The sequence below is a fragment of the Cricetulus griseus genome (genome assembly GCF_003668045.3).
Source record: "Cricetulus griseus strain 17A/GY chromosome 1 unlocalized genomic scaffold, alternate assembly CriGri-PICRH-1.0 chr1_0, whole genome shotgun sequence".
In the NCBI taxonomy this organism is placed as follows: domain Eukaryota; kingdom Metazoa; phylum Chordata; class Mammalia; order Rodentia; family Cricetidae; genus Cricetulus; species Cricetulus griseus.
Genome location: NW_023276806.1, coordinates 217961135 through 217978181, shown reverse-complemented (window position 1 = coordinate 217978181; position 17047 = coordinate 217961135). Strand labels below are relative to the sequence as shown.

General features: G+C 40.0%; 1 protein-coding gene across 1 annotated transcript in view; it reads left to right on the top strand.

Annotated features, from left to right (window-relative positions):
• Sdhaf3 (succinate dehydrogenase complex assembly factor 3) overlaps window positions 1–14720 on the top strand; it is a 39395-nt gene extending 24675 nt beyond the window's left edge. The window contains exon 2 of the mRNA XM_027389893.2: window positions 14276–14720. Within this exon, the coding sequence (XP_027245694.1) occupies window positions 14276–14479 (204 nt within the window). The 3' untranslated portion in view covers window positions 14480–14720. The remainder of the gene's footprint in view (window positions 1–14275) is intronic.
• The last annotated feature ends 2327 nt before the right edge of the window (window positions 14721–17047 follow it).

Genomic DNA, 17047 nt, shown 5'->3' with positions numbered 1-17047 from the left:
TCATTGACTGTAAAAAGCTCTTAGCAACCTACCAAAATGCGAGTAGAACTAATCAACAAGTTCAGCAAAGTCACAGGATACAAAATGAACACACAAAAGTCAGACATTTCTGTGCACTAACTGCTATCTGAAATTGAGCCCATTTACAGTAGCAGCAAAGAATTAAAATATTTGAAGATAAATTAAGAAGACAAAGTAGTTGTGTGCTAAAAAATAAAAGCATACTGAAAGAAATTGAGGGCAAAAATAATCGGAAAGGAATTTTATGTTCATGGACTAGAAAAATTAATATAGTAAAAATGTCTTTATCACCCAAAGCTACACACTAATCCTATCCAAATACCAGCGATGCGGATGGAGACAGGGCTCAGTGGTTAGGAGGACTTTTGCTCTTGTAGAGGACCCAGGTTCAATTCCAAGCACTGAATGGTGGCTCACAACCATTTGTAACTCTAGTTCCAAGGGGTCTGATGCCTTCTGCCCTCTGAGGATGCTAGACACACGTCGTACACATATAGGCAGAATACTCACATAAATACATCTGAAAACCATTAAAACCATAAATGATTTTCTTTACAGATAAAGAAAAATAGTCATAAAACTCATAGGGAACCTCAACCTTTCCTTTTTTTTTTTTTTGGTTTTTCGAGACAGGGTTTCTCTGTGTAGCTTTGGAGCCTATCCTGGCATTCACTCTATAGACCAGGCTGGCGTCAAACTCACAGAGATCCGCCTGCCTCTGCCTCCCGAGTGCTGGGATTAAAGGCGTGCGCCACGTACGCCCGGCTGAAACTGAGTATCTTTCACCATCCAAAGAATATCAATTCAAAATTGGTTAAGGACCTGCAAGCTAGACAGGGCACTATAGCAGAGCAGGCGCTATAATAGACCAGGCTTTGAATAGACCATGCACTGTAAAATGTCTAGACGTAGAGGTAGGGAGAGTGTTTGGCTATAACACTAAAAGTACGGACAGTAAAACTGAAATTGGGCAAGTGGGACAATATAAAACCAAAAGCTTCTTTCTGAACAGCAAAGAAAATAGTCATAAAATGTTAAGACTACCTGAGGAATTGAAGAAAACATGAAAACCATTCCTCTCATACAGGATTTATATTCAAAGTATGTAAGCAACCCCTACAATTCAGTCACTAAAAGCCAAACCACCCAATTAAAAAAAAAAAATGGGGCAAAGACTTGAATAAACAATTCTGTAAAGAAAATACCCAAGTGATAGAATGCAAGAAAGGAAGCTCAGCATCAGGATCGTTAAGGAAATGTGAACCCAGCCACAGTGAGATCTCATTGCATACCTGTTAGGACAGGATTATCAGCAAGACATAGCCAATAGTGAGTGGTAAGAATATAAAGGAGTTAGAACATTTGCACATGATTCCAAAAGCAAAAAGTATAGCTACTGTGGAAAACGGTATCACAGGGCCCCAAATTAAAAGCAAAACACTGTACTATCTAGAAATCTCAAATACATACATTTATTCAGAATTGATGGCAAGCTCTTGAGGAGAGGTTACCACTCCTGTGTCCACTGGAGACTATTCAGAATAGCCAAGGTGTAGTAATAACTATCAGGTGAATGGCCTGAAGAGTGCTTAGAATCTCACAGCATTCAGCATTCCAAACAAGTATCTGCTACGAGTAGCAACTTAGATGACCCTGGAGGAAGTGCACTAAATGAAAAAGACCAGGCACGGGTGATGGACTGCCTGAGCCTTTACATAAGGTGTCTAAAATAGTCAAACTCATAAAACTGGAACTTGGAGTGGCAGTTGTTGGGATGGGTTAAGGGGAAACAATGTGGCTGTGTGCTGGAGATCTGCAGTTCATTGTGCCTATTCTTAAAAATATATAATACAATTACTATATAATACAATTAAAGAAGTGCTTAGGTCTCATGTGCTGCACTCACATAATATATTATTGATCCTAGCCACTCTGACAGGGGTAAGATGATAGTTTTGATTTGCATTTCTCTTAAGGCTAAGGGTGTTGAACATTTCTTTAGGTGTTATTCAGCCATTTGAATTTCCTCTGTTGCCAACTCTCTGTTTAGATCTGTACCCCCATTTTTTGATTATTTGGGTTTTTGATACCTAGTTTCTTGAGCTCTTTTTATAATTTGGATTTTAGTCCTCTATTGTATGTGGAGTTGGTAAAAATCCTTTTCCATTCTGTAGGCTGCTGCTTTGTCTGAAAAATGGTTTCCTTTGCCTTACAGAAGCTTTTCAGTTTATGAGTTCCCATTTATTAACTATTGATCTTTGTGCCTGCATTTATGGTGTTCTGTTCTGGAAGTCTTTTCCTCTGCCAATGCTTCAAGGTTATTCCATACTTTCTCTTATGTTAGGTGCTGTGCACCTGGTTTTGAGAGCTTTGATCCATTAGGAGTTGAGTTTTGTGCAGGGTTATATGTTATTTGCATTCTTCTACATGGTGACATCCAGCTTGACAAGCACCATTCATTGAAGGTGCTGTCTTTTTTCCAGTGTGTGTGTATGTGTGTGCCAGATTGAACCATCTTCTGATATCTTCAGTTTGTTTCTTCAATGTCTTAAAGTTTTTATGATATAAATCTTTCAGTTGCTTGAATAGAGTTATTCCAAGATATTTTGTATCATTTGAGCAATTGTGAAAGGTGTTGTTTCTCAGGCTACTTGTCATTTGAATATAGGAGGGCTATAATTTTTGTGAGTTAATTTTGTATCCAGTTACTTTGCTGAAATTGTTTATCAGCTGTAGGAGTTTCCCAGTGGAACTTTTGGGGTCACTGTCATATCATCTGCAAATAAAGATATTTTGACTTCTTCCTCTCCAATTCGTGTCCCCTTGATCTCCTTCAGTTGCTGCCTTACTGTTGTGGCTAAGACTTCAAGTACTATATTGAGTAGGTGTAGAGAGACTGAACAACCTTATCTTGTCCCCGATTCTAGTAGAATTCCTTTGAGTTTCTCTCCCTTTAAGTTGTTGGCTATGGGCTTCCTGAAAACTGCCTTTATTATGTTTAGGTATGCCCCTTGTATCCCTAATCTCTCCAGGACTTTTATTTTGAAGGGCTGTTGGATTTTTGTCACATGCCTTTCTGCATCTAATGAGATGATTATGTGGTTTTTCTCTCAGTTTGTTTATATGATGGGTTACATTTATTGATTTCCATATATTGAATCTCTGCATCTCTGGGATGAAGCCCACTTGATCATGGTAAATGATCTTTTTGATGTGTTCTTGGATTTGGTTTGCAAGTATTTTATTATTTTTGCAGCTATGTTCATAAATAAAATTGGTCTGTAACTGATTGTCTTTCTTTGTTAAATCTTTATGTGGTTTGGGTATCAGGGTGACTGACACCTCATATTTGGCAGTGTGCCTTTTGCTTCTATTTTGTAGACTAGTTTGAGGAATATTGGCATTCATTTTTTTTAAAAGTCTGGTACAGTTCCTGTGCTGAAACCATTTGGCCCTGGACTTGTTTTGGTTGGGAGACTTTTTTTTTAACAATTAATTTGTATTTAAATTAAAAACAATCTTATTTTACATTCCAATCCCAGTTCCCTCTCCCTCCTGTTCTCCCTCTCTCCCCACCATCTCCCCATCCTACCCCCATCCACTCCTCAAGAAGGGTAATGCCTCCCATGGGGAATCATCAAACCAAGGTCCTCTCCCCTGTATCTAGGCTGAGACAGTATCCCTCCATAGGAAATGGGCTCCCAAAGCCCATTCGGGCACTAGGGATAAATACTGATTCCCCTGCCAGAGGCCCCATAGACTGTCCAGGCCTCTCAACTGACACCCACATTCAGAGGGCCTGATTCAGTCCTGTGCTGGTTCCTCAGCTATCAGTCTGAGGTCCATGAGCTCCCCCTTGTTCAGGTCAACTGTTTCTGTGGGTTTCCCCAGCCTGGTCTTGACCCCTTTGCTCATCACTCCTCCCTGTCTACAACTGGATTCCAGGAATTCGGCTCAGTGCTTAGCTGTGACTCTCTGCTTCTGCTTCCATCAGCTACTGGATGAAGGCTCTAGGGTGGCATTTAAGGTAGTCATCAGTCTCATTATAGGGGAAGGGCATTTAAGGACTCCCCAAGAAGGGGAAAGGGAAAAAGATCTCCTGAGGGGGGTGGAGGGAGGTAGGAGAAAGATGAGGGGAGGAGGGAGGAGAACATGAGGAACGAGGAAGTCAAGTTGGGAGAAGAACAGAGGAGAGTGAGGAAAGAGATCCCTTAATAGAGGGAGCTTTTATGGGCTTAATGAGAAACAATCACTAGGGAAATTTCCAGGAAACTACAAAGATGACCCCAACTAAGAATCTAAGCAATAGTGATTGGGAGACTTTTAATAAGTTTCTATTTCACTAGGGGCTAGAGGTCTATTTAAGTTGCTTATCTGATCTTGATTTAACCTTGTTAAGTGGTATATATTGAGAAAATTACCCATTTCTTTTAGATTTTCCAATTTGGTGGAGTATAGGTTTTTAATGTATGTCCTTATATTCTATAGATTTCCTTGATATCTATGTCCCCCTTTTCATTTCTGAACATCTATGATTTTATAGCCAATATTTTCTGGGCCTTTGAGCTGGGATTCTTCTTCTATTTCTATATTCTTGGATTTGGTCTTTTTATAGTGTCCCAGATTTCCTGGATGTTTTGTGTCAGGAAATTTTTAGATTTTACTTTGTTTTGTTTTGTTTTGTTTTTGTTTTTCGAGACAGGGTTTCTCTGTATTGTTTTGGAGCTTATCCTGGAACTCGATCTATAGACCAGGCTGGCCTCACACTCACAGAGATTCACCTGCCTGTGCCTCCCGAGTGAGATGTAACTTTTTTTGACCACTGTACCAATTTCTTCTATCGTTATCTTCTATGCCTGAGATTCTTTCTGCCATCTCTTGTATACAGACTGTTGGTGAAGCCTGCCTCTGTAGTTCCTGTTCAAATTCTCAAACTTTTCATTTCCAGAATTCCCTGTTTATATTTTCTTAATTGGTTCTGTTGGAGATGGGATCAGAGAGGAAAGGGAGACTGTAGTGTGTTTTCTGCTACAGAGCTAGGAATAAGACTGGGGGATTGGATCTGGAGGAGCAGGAGAGGTGTGGGACCATCAACAGCCTACTTGTTGCCCTGGCAGGAGCTGCCCTTGGGTCAACGTAGGGGATGCCTACTGTGGTTGGGGGCTGGGCCAGAGCAACACGTGGGAATATGGAGATATTTGTGGGATCCACAGAAGGTGGAATGGGGCACAGGGAAGGCTGTCCCAGGTGCTTTGCTGCAGAGCTGGAGATGAGACGAGGGATTGGGTCTACCTGGAACAGAGAGCCACTTGTCCTGGATCTGTTACCTCACTCAATGTGATCTTTTCTAGTTCCACCTTTTTGTTTGTTTGTTTTTTCGAGACAGGGTTTCTCTGTGTAGCTTTGGAGCCTATCCTGGTACTTGCTCTGGAGACCAGGCTGGCCTCGAACTCACAGAGATCCGCCTGCCTCTGCCTCCCGAGTGCTGAGATTAAAGGTGTGTGCCACCAACGCCCGGCTCATGATTTAATTTTTACAGGTAAATAGTATTCTTTGGTGCACTACATTTTCAGTATCCTTCTGTTTCATAGCTACTGTGCATAGGGTGACAATAAACATTGCGGAGCAAATGTCTGTGGAGTAGGATGTCAAGTCCTTCAGGCATTTGCCAAGGGTGGTGTAATTGGTCATAGGGTAGATTTACTTTCTTCTCTGATTTCCACAGTGACTGTACTGGTTTTCATTCCCACCAACAGTGAATGACGGTTCTCCTTTCCCCACAACCCCACCAACGTTCGTTCTCAGTTGTTCTGTTGATCTTAGCCATTCTGAATAAGGTGAGATGAAGTCTCACAGTTGTTTTAATTGGCATTTGCCTAGTTGTTAAGGATGACAAACACTTTTTGAGGTATTTCTTGACCATTTTTATATCTTCTGTTGGGAATTCTGTTCAAATTCCTAGCTCATTTTTAAATTTATTTTTATTAACATAATTTTTCATACAGTATATTCTGATAACTGTTTTCTCTCCCTCATCTCCCAGATCCTTCCAATCTCCCCACCTATGCTACTTCATGGCTTCTTTTTCTCTCTCTTTAGAAAACAGGCAATAGCAAAATAAACCAGATTAAAATAAAACAACCAAAAAGCATGAAAAACACACATACCAAATCCATAAAAATCACAAGTTAAACATCCACACATAAGAAAATACATACCACATTTGTCTTTTTAGGTCTGAGTTACCTCACTCAGGATAATTTTTTCTAGGTGCATCCATTTGCCTGTGAATGTTATATTTGTTCATCTTTTAACATCTGAGTAATAGTAATTATGTAGATGTAGCTCATTTTCATATCCATTCATGTTTGTGGACATCTAGGCTGTTTACAGTGTCTCCCAGTCCAGCTTTAGTTGGTCATTTGTTTCCTTGAATCTGCCTTTACGTTCTGTGTATTCTGGATATTAATTCTGTGTCAGATGTGTAGCTGGCAAATATTCTCATTCTGTGGTTTCTTCTTTACTAGATTGACAGTTCCCTTAACTAGCTTTTCAGTTCTGTGACTTCCTACCTGTCAATTGTTGGCCTTAAGTCCTGGGCAAATAGAGTCCAGTTTAGAAAGCCCTTTTTCCTCTTTCTTTTCTTTCTTTCTTTCTTTCTTTTATTACAAATCTGATAATTTGAATTTATTTTGTGCTTTTAAAAATTGAAGTGTAAGCTACATACCATAAAATACAGTTAAGCATGTAGTTTGATGATTTTTAATATTGCAGCCAACATTTCAAGCAAATTTATGGAATATTCAATTTTTCCTTTTACTAGTTTTTTCTGCTTCCTTTATTGTTTTCTTTTTTTAAATTTAAATTAAAGACAATCTTATTTTATATACAAATCCCAGTTCCCTCTCCCTCCCATCCTCCCATGCACCCCACCAGCCCCCCATCCTACTCCCAGTCTCCTCCCCAAGGAGGGTGAGGCCTCCCATTGGGGGGGTCATCAAAGTCTGTCACATCATTTGGGGCAGGGCCTAGGTGCTCCCCCATGTATATAGGCTAAGAGAGTATCCCTGCTCCCTCCCCTTGCCCCTTCCTGCATAGGGTGAGCTATCCAGGGCAGTGCTGGAGAGCTTACCCTGGTGGTAGAAATGGGGGAGAGCTTCAACTACCCAGGCCCAGAACCAGGGTTATAAGTTGATCCACCCCATCAGTGATTGGCTTGAGCAGGTCCCACGGATTCAAAGCTGCAGGATCTCCATGGCACAGGACAACAATGGGATGTCCTGAGAGAATTCCCAGTGAGGGCCTAGTATTGATGGTTTAGCCGAAACCGGAGGCCTCAAGCCTGACAATGACTTTGCAATGAATACTTGCAAGTAAAGATACAGGGACAAAAAGGTTTACTCTGTGACTCACTGTGTCACACTGCAGCTTTCATGACAAGGTTTTTCTTTTCTCCTGAATTTTATTTTATTTTATTTTTTTTGGGAGGTGTTGCAAGGGCAGAGGGTGGATACAAAGGAGATGAATGGGATCCAGATGCATAATACAAAAGACACAAAGAACAAATAAAAAGAAAGTTAAAAAAGTAATGGTTGTAGTTTTTCAAAAGTCTGGTAAAATTCTTCTATAAATTCATCTGGGCTTAGGATTTTTTTTTTTTTTAAAGTTGGAAGATTTTGTTTTAGTTACCTCCTTTGTTATAGATCTGTTATGCTGGTTTTTTTTTTTTTTTTAGTTTAACTTAGTTTTGATGAATCAAAAATTCATCCATTCTTTAGATATTCCTCCTTAATGGAGTACAGGTTTTAAAAGTATTCCCTTGTGTCTTTCTGCATTTCTTTGGTGTCTATTACGTTTCCTTGTTCATTTCTAATTCTGTTCATTTGAGTCGGTCATCTTTTTCTTTTCATTTGTTGGGCTAAATGTCTGTCCTCACAGCAACTTGTTTGTTCTTTGTATTGTTTTCTTTGATTCTATTTCATTAATTTCTGCTTTGGTTTTTAATTACCTCTTGCCATACATTGGGTTTGGAGTTGGTTTGTTCTTTTTTCACATTCTTGAGTTGTACAAGTATGTATTTATTTGTCTTCCTTCTGATTTTTTTAATGTACACTTTTTAGAGTTTACTTTTTTGTTTTTGTATTTGTTAAGGTTTGTTTTGTGTCCCAGCATATGGTCCATTTTAGGGAAGCTTCCATGGGCTGCTGAGTAGACTGTATATTATTTTCTGTTTGGGTGGAGTATTCTACAGATAATCATTAAGTCCATTTGCTGTAAAATGTCCTTTAATTTATATTTCATCTGCACACACACAAAACAATAGAGAAACCTGTCTTTTGGAGAAGGTGTGGTATTGTTTTTTATGAAATTGTGTGTATCAGAGTTTGTGTGATCATATATTATTATTGTAATATTTTCTTGATTAGTTGATCTTTGTTTAGAATGAAGTACCCTTCTTTGTCTCTTCTGATTAGTTTTGACATTATTTTTTGTGCAGGGTAAGGAACTAAATAAACCAATCCCCCAAATCAAAAATGCTTAGTGAATAAAACTGACACTGATGCCCCAGCCCACTCTAACGCTGTGGCCTGTGCAATGATAATTCCATCACTACTTTGCACTTATAAGAGGCACTTACGTGTAAAAGCATCCTTAGTGAAACAGTGCACACTTGTCTTATTAAATGTTGACTTTGAGAATATGTGGAAAACTTAAGAAGCAGGACATACTCTCGACTAGGACCTCTGTGTCTCCCCCAGGTATGACTGCCTTGAGTAAACGGCCTTCTGCAAACATTAGACTTGCAAGCTAAAGCCACCCTTCTCATTTTACAGTATTATAACTGAAAGAAAAACTGACAAATCATTGTTATTCTAAGATTTTCTCCAGAATTGTTGGAATGCATCTCTCATTTTAAGTGTATTTATTGCCAGGAATAAAATTTGTATTTAAAAGCTTAGGTTATAATTTTGTATAGCACTGTATGCTTTGCAAATAAAAATATCATTTTAAATTTACTGATCCTTGTAAAACTCTGGAAGATTTAGTCACTTAATATTTATTTCCTTATTATTAACAAGTCACTCCTGAGCCCTGTCTTTGTTCCAACTACTGCTTTTCATGTTTGTCAATGGAGGACACAGAATGTTTCATATCTGGGTAAGGGTGAGCAGGGTAGACAGAGTAACAGGACTTAAGTAAGTTAGGAAGGCCTCCCCAAGAAAGACATTTATGGGGACTGGAGAGATGACTGCTCTTCCAGAGAGGTCCTGAGTTCAATTCCTAGCGTTTGCACAGTTGCTCACAATTCTCTATAATGGAATTTGATGCCCTCTTCTAGTGTGCAGACATACATGTACATAAAACCCATAAATAAATAAATCTTTAAAAATGGGAAAGATGTTTATACTATACCCAAAGATAGCAGCCGCCAGCTATGAAAGGAGCCCTGTAGATAGGAACCAAAACTCAAATGTATTATCTTAGCTACCAATGATGCTTTGTGTGGATCTGAACTTGTCTGTCTTAGTGACTTGGCAAGTGAGCCTCAAATCCAGAAGGTGTCTGGAGGCCAACCTCCTGTGTTTCTATATAGAGAAACACACTGCCCCCCAAAGTTTTTTTTTTTCCTCTGCTAGCCTGTATCATGGATTTATTTATTTATTTTTTGACCTTTGGTTTTTGACCCTTTTGCTTTGTGTCTGGTTACCAGCATATGTTCAAATCCTGTTCTCATCTTAAACTCTGATCCTTATTGGCATCTCAAGAAAGCTGTGGCCCAGCTTTGTTCTTCAGAGCCAGTCTCGGTGTTTGTGGAAGTCTGTGAGGAATTTTATGCCCCTTTGCTTCTAGCTTAGGAGCAGAGCAGCATCCATCTAGTTGTTCACACTCTGGATATAAGTTCTAATTTAGTGACAGAAAAAAGTATCTGTCACTAGCTAAAGTGACAGATCTGGAGTCTTGGGCCCTTACGGAGGAAATTTCTGTTCAGTCTAACGTTTAAACAATGTTTTAGGTTTTAAAATGAGTGAGGTAGAAAAAATTATGCTAAGGTGTTTAAGAAGAAATGTTGCAGCCCAGGAGGCCAGCTCCCAGGTGTGCGCCCAGGGTAGCATAAAGAATGTCTTCTCAGCAATATTTTTTCTATGAGGGGTCAATAAGGAAATGCATACTGCACACTGTCTGATGGTAACTTAAGAAAAAGGAACAAACACAGGCTTTCCTGGTGGTGACCTTCTCTCTTATTTTATTTTAATAATCCCTCTTCCTTGACAATCTCTCTACACAGTTACATCTCCTTACGTACAGTTCCATGTCTCTCTTTACGAGTATATATCCGTTTTCTGCACAGCCATCGTCTCGACACAGTCTCATCCCTTTGCATAGAGTTACATCTCTTTTCCCAGCTATGCCTACCTTCTGACAGCCACGCAGCTCTATACACAGTTAGTTGCATCTAGATTCACAGTTACATTCTCCACACAGCCGCATCTCTCATCTCTTTTGCACTTCTCTCTCTGCACTTTCAACTGCATATTCTGACCAACACATGCATACCCCTCTCACATTTCTCTCCTAATTCTCCCTACATCTCTTCTGCTTCTCATAGCCCAAACCTCTGAACAAATACGAATCACATCTTTCAGGGTCACGAAGCTCTTCTTGAATAAACAACAAGAAACAGAGCCAAACTAATCATACAGTCTCTCTCAGGCAAGGGAGGTTGCGCTGACCAGCCAGTGAGCCAACTAAGCACGTAGCTCTGAGTGTTCAGGGCTTCCAGACGGAAAGTAACATTGAAATTTACTTAAAAAATAAACGGTTAGCTGGCTGAACCCTGAGGTTGGGAGAATGTGCAGAAAGTCCATTGCTGAGAAAGTTACGTCTGCTAAAGAGGCTTCATGCTCTGCTCTGACCTTCAATCAGCAATGAACACCTGGGAAACTGACCTCATGCTTTTGTCTCTAGGGGCAACCATATATTTGTCTCCAGGGACAACCAGTTTGCTTTGAATTTGTACTGAAGTCTAAAATTAGCTGTCTTAGTGGCTGAGAATACTATTACTTTTTTTTCTATTTCCATTTTTCATTTTTTGATTTCATTCTACATTCCAGCTACAGTTCTCCCTCCCACCCCTCCTCCTACCCCATCACCTTCCACCTTCTCTCACCTCACCCCCAACCCACTCCAGTCCACTCCTCCTCACAGGTGAGTGCTCCCAAGAGGAGTCAACATAGTCTGGCACAATAGGTTGGGGCTGGGCCCGGCCCCTCTCCCATGCATTAAAACTGAGCATGGCCTCCCACCATAGGGAATGGGCTCCAACAAGCCAGCTCATGTACCAGGTTTGTATTGTGGTCCTACTGACGGGCCCCTCTGATAGTTCGAGCTTCACAACTGTTTTCAATAGTTTGGTTCTCTGGAGTCTCCATAGTTGTTGGTCTAGTGTTGACGAGTTTCCACAAGCTTGGTTCATCTGTCTCTGTAGATTTCTCCATCATGATCTTGACCTCCCTTGCTCATGTATTCCCTCCTCCCTCTCTTCACCTGGATTCCCACTTTCTTATGTCAGTCAGAATAATGAAAAATATCCTAGGGTTTGTATTCATCAGAATTATACAGGTTAAGCAGAAATCATTTTCCTGACTATCCACAGCTATATGTGTGCCCAACAGAGGGAATATTTTCACAAGAAGTGGGAATAATACCCGTATCTGTTTCTAGTGGCACATGAGAAAAATTACAGAGACAAGCAGTCATTCCTACTCAGTGACTCCAAGGTCTTTGTCAAGTGGGGCTCCCTATCAGAGAATCACCCATCAGGTGGATCAGCCTGTTGAATACTAGTTGTCACCTGCTGTATACTCCCATATACTGGTACATGCAAGTGTTCTTACTGTCTTCTCTAATGAACACTTGCCAGAGGTGGGAAGAAATGGTGAAATGATTAACTGGAGTCTGAAAACAATGAGGATCAAACAAGATTAGTTGATAGCAAGAGTTAATAAAGGACAAAGTTTTGTCACCCAAGCTGTCATTTTTCTCTTATTTAAATATAAAGGATTTGTGATTGAGAAAGATAGTTTCAAAAGTAACTAGTTTTTTTCTTTGAATCCTGATAAACCCACAAGAAAACTATCTGAGGGTTATTTTAGAAGCCAAGGCAAGAGTAGATAGTATTTGAATCTCATCAAAATACTGCCTGTTTCTTTACTGATTCATGAAAATAATTTAAATTTAACCATGAACACATGTGTGTCATGAGAGCTATGCTTTTCAGGTTGGTAAAGCAGTCTGCGGTATGTATAAGAATCCCATTTCCTTTATTCATTTGTTAGTTGCTGGCCATGTAGGCTGATTCCGTGTCTTTATGTTGTGAAAAGAGCAGTGGTGACTATGGGTGTGCAGATTGGCTCTGAAGTCAGGTGTAGACTATTCTGGGTATGTGCTCAGGAGTAATGCACTTGTACTTGACTTCTTTGACAAGCCTCCACACTGACTTCCATAGTAGCCACGCTGCTTTACACTCCCGTCAACAGTGTATGGTCACCCTGCCACCTGAAGCAGCTCAGTTTAACCTGAGGAAGAACTGTGATTCTCTTTGGTTCAAGACATCAGTCACTGGTGCCATCTACTGTTGAGTTAGCTTTTTTTTCTTAGAGGCTAGAATGACTGGAGCTTTAGGCCAAAGGATATTGTAGCTCATGTGCAGGGTTTTTCTTTCCCTGAAAGTAGATTTCCCTGGTGTGGTAACCTGCTTAGAAAGTTTATACTTGACAGCTGTATCTGGATACTTCCACATTGCTGTTCTGACAGTCTTTCTACTTAAAGCTTCCATTGAGGGGCTGGAGATGGCTTCATGGTCCAGACCGCTTTACCTAAGTGGTCTTGCAGAGGGTTGGGTTCTGTTCCCAGAAGGTCCATTTCTAGGGCATCCTTCTGATCCCCTCTTCTGAGCTCTGCACGAGTGATGCACACACATAAACTTTGACACACATATTCACATAAAAAAAATCACATTTACTATATGTGAAATGTGTCTCTAGTGTCCCCAAGTGAAAGGGACTCCAGCACAGCAGGGGATCCCTTCTAGACCCCAGATTAGGCACTAGTTTTCACAGAGAGATCCTTTATTAAGTGGGGGAAGTTGACTCAGTCAGAAAACAGCAGCAAATGACCTTGCAGGTGCCATTTTTAAGAGGAGGAAAAGGGGAGGTCTGCGTTTGAATGGGCTAGGAGGGAGAAGGGGAAGGGATAAGAGGAAGGAGGCAGGGACAAAGGACTGCCTCTGGATAGAGAAGAAGCAGACACATAGGCACATAGGCAAATGGCAGTGTATAAAGACAAAGGGGAAACCCCATGCCAGGATGAGGCATTTAAGTTTAATTGGGCATGTTAATTAGGTGACCCAAAGGGGCTTCTGATTGGTAGACTTGAATACTTTGATAGCTCGACCTTGGTAGTAAGGCTCAGGAGGAAGAAATGGCTAAAGAAGGGAATAGAGCTAACAGTTTTTAGCAAGGCAGAGGGGATGGGGAGAAGGGCCAGGCCTGCCAGAGCCATGTGCTGTAGTTGGCTAGTGCCCTCTACTAAGGATGGTTTTTTTTAAATGTAAGTGTTACCTTATTTTAAAGTGTAAACCAAGAGAAATACTCTGAAATTAAAAGCATTAAGTTCACAAGCTCCAGTTTATGAAAATTTTAAAATTCTGAAAAAGAAAATAAGATGTTGACATTTTACGGTACATTTTAGATCACTCTTTAAAAGTGTACCTAAACTCACACTCTGGACTTTTTCCCCTTTCTCCCTCGAAAGGCAGTTATAGCTTGATGTTTCTATCTTTTCTTCCCATGCTTATTGTCTATTTTATATATTGGGGGTGGGGAGGTTCACGACAGTGATTCTGTGTAGCCCTGGAACTTTTGGAACTTGCTCTGTAGACCAGGCTAGCCTCAAACTCAGAGATCTATCTGCCTCTGCCTCCTGGGTGCTGGGACTAAAGGCAGCACTGCATAGAGCAGCCCTCTGATATTGATTTGCAGATGAAGTATTCTTCTAAATGTCTGTAAAAACCCTTTAGAATGCAAAAAAAAAAAAAAAAAGATCTATTTGAAATCATGTCTGGAGACTAAAACCATGACTTTGTGTCTTTTTGATCAATTGCAGAAAATGTATTGATGGAGCCCAATGGTGACTTGGGAACTGGAGACTGTTTTTCACTCTCTAACCCTTCCTTTCTCTGTTTCTTTACTAGGCCTATGCTGCTGTGTTATGGCAACAAGCTAAGGATAGCAGACAAAGTTCAACAGGAAAAGCTTGTTTTGGCACCTCTCTCCCGGAAGAAAAACTCAATGACTTTCGTGATGAGCAGATTGGACAATTGCAAGAGCTGATGCAAGAAGCTACTAAACCCAATCGGCAGTTTAGTATCACTGAGTCTAGGAAACCAAAATTGTGATACATAAATCTTAACAAAGCATGTTAAATTTATAACCTCTTACCTCATCTGTCATTGTTTTTTTGAAAATATATCCCTGCAGCTTTAATGGAATAGTCTCTTATTTTTGGATTGTATTCATGATAAATGGATCAGGATCACAAATGGCACACTGTGCCATCACCGGAGTAACATATTTACTGTGTGGAATGTAATTTTGTGGAATTTAATTCTTGGACTAAAAAGACTTAAAAAGAGCATACTTTGGAATTGTACTGAAAATTTCTTTTTTGTAGATGAATTTGTTTCAGATTCTATTCCCATCAAGCATTAGCTCATGGTTTGTTTCTCTCTTCATCAGTTAAACAAATATATGGGTATAATGATAGATGTAGAATTCCAGTAAGCTTATTATTTGATGTATTGTCATTCTGAAAGTCCCACCATGTCTCCTCTAATAGTGCATTCCTGGCTATCACTTAGAACGTTCTCTTTGAGTCACTCACAATAGAAAAACTTAAGATTTAATTTTTGAGAATACAATACCTATTAAAATCTGTGTGTAAGCTGGGCAACTGATTGGATACTGGAGTGACAGAAGTTAGGCCAGGGAGCAACCTCAGCTGGCAAAGTGTTTGCTGGGAAAGCATGACACCCTGAGTACAGACCTCGAATACCCACGGGAAAAACAGGTGTGGTACTGTATGTCTGTCACCCTAGTGATGAGGAGGCAGAGACAGTGCATGCCTGTGGCTCACCGGTCAGTATAGCCGAATCAGTGAGCTTTGGGTTCAGTGAGAGGCCCGTTCTCAAAAAGTGGAGATCAATAGAGGAGTATGGCTTCTATAGATTGGCTACATGTGACACCTCCCATAAGATGGGTTCTGTAGACAATAAGAATCTGGGGGAGGATGGTGTGGTCTAGATCACCAGGCTATTAGCAGCATATGATCGCAGCCTTCTAGGCTAATAACAGGTTGTGCATCTCTTCCTTTGATGGAACAACCCTGTGTATTTAACATTCCAGACTTGACTAGCTTATCTGTGAGCACAAGGACCTCCATGCCTCCTACACAGAACTAAACCTTATTTCCAAAATTCAAGTCTGTTTTTCAAATTATATGTGATATTTCAATCATATTAAAAATTAAACGTATTTTTCTTCCCTTCTTAATAACTGAATATTAAAATATTTTTTAGTTCATTGGTTAATCTGTCAGCTTAGGTTTTACGTTTCCCTAGAGGCTTGCTTATCAGGAATTCTAAGGTGCCATGTAGTAGATCACCAAGTAGCCCTAGATCTCTGCTACCCTTGATAACCATTTCTGTCTGTAAGTCAGTAACTTTGAAGCTCTTTCCTCCTACATTCACCTGAGCTGGTCTGAAACTTGATTTGCTCAAAAGAACCCCAAAGCCTGGCACACCTCCAAGTTTTAAGTAGACATGGAGAGTAATGCATAGGATAACAGTGCAGCCAGTGTAAGTTTGGATACTTTGAAAGGAGATTAACCAACATTAGTTATTGGTTAAGTATGAGTGTGATTTGTAGCATAACCAATTAAAATAGCCATCGAGAAATTAGTATATAAATCTGTAGCTAATAGAAGAGAAACTGAAATAGTAAAAACAGAAAAAACAGAAGATCAATTAAAAAAATGAGTAAATAGATGTTCTGATTTGGTAATTGTTGTCTCTTAGGAAACTCCTGTTGGGGCTGATCCTCATTTAGAGACACTGGGTGGTAGAAAGAATCAGAAGACAGAATAGTGGGATGGAGCTCCCATGGCTGAATATTGGTGACTTTATAAGAAGAGCTAAAGACAGGACACAAGGCATCCTTCTTCTCCATCAGATACCTCAGTAAGAAGGCCAGCCATCGCCAGATACAGCCCCTCCACCTCTGACCTGACCAGGACTCTAGAAATAACCACATTGATACTATGATGTTAGCACCCGAAAAGGACTACAGTGATTGATAGAACTCAAGATGTCATTGTGTTTGCTAAAGGTAAAGGACAAGTTCTCCAGTTTAAAGGCAATTCTTAAGTGATTAAGCGAAACCAATTTAAGTTGTATCTTAAGCATAATATAAAGATTGAACATCATACCAAAAGGAAGCTGAAATTATATGTGCAAACATCCAGATATGCACACACTTGTGGACGTGTATATATGTGTGTATGCACATGTGTCTGGTAAAAGTTAAGGCAAAAACATTGCTAGAAGTTTACGAGGGAGATAATTCAGAGTTTCATTTACATGGTAAGAGAATGATTAAACAGCCTCATACTTCAGAAAGCTAACACAATTCCAACTAACTCACATGTCAAAGAAGAAACCAAGAATAACTGGAACTCTCCAACAGTGAAATTGCCCAGTAGGATGTATGGGCTGTGACTAAAGCAACACGTGGTGTAAACTGATCCACTTCGATGTGTCTAGCAGGCACAAAAAAGGTTATATATGAGAAGTATGTATCTTAGCAAGGCAGAGTGGCAAACACCTATAATTCCAGCACTTGTGAAGAGGTGGTGACAAGAAGGTCAAGAATTCAAGGTCGTCTTCAGCTAGAAGGTAAGTTTGAAGCCA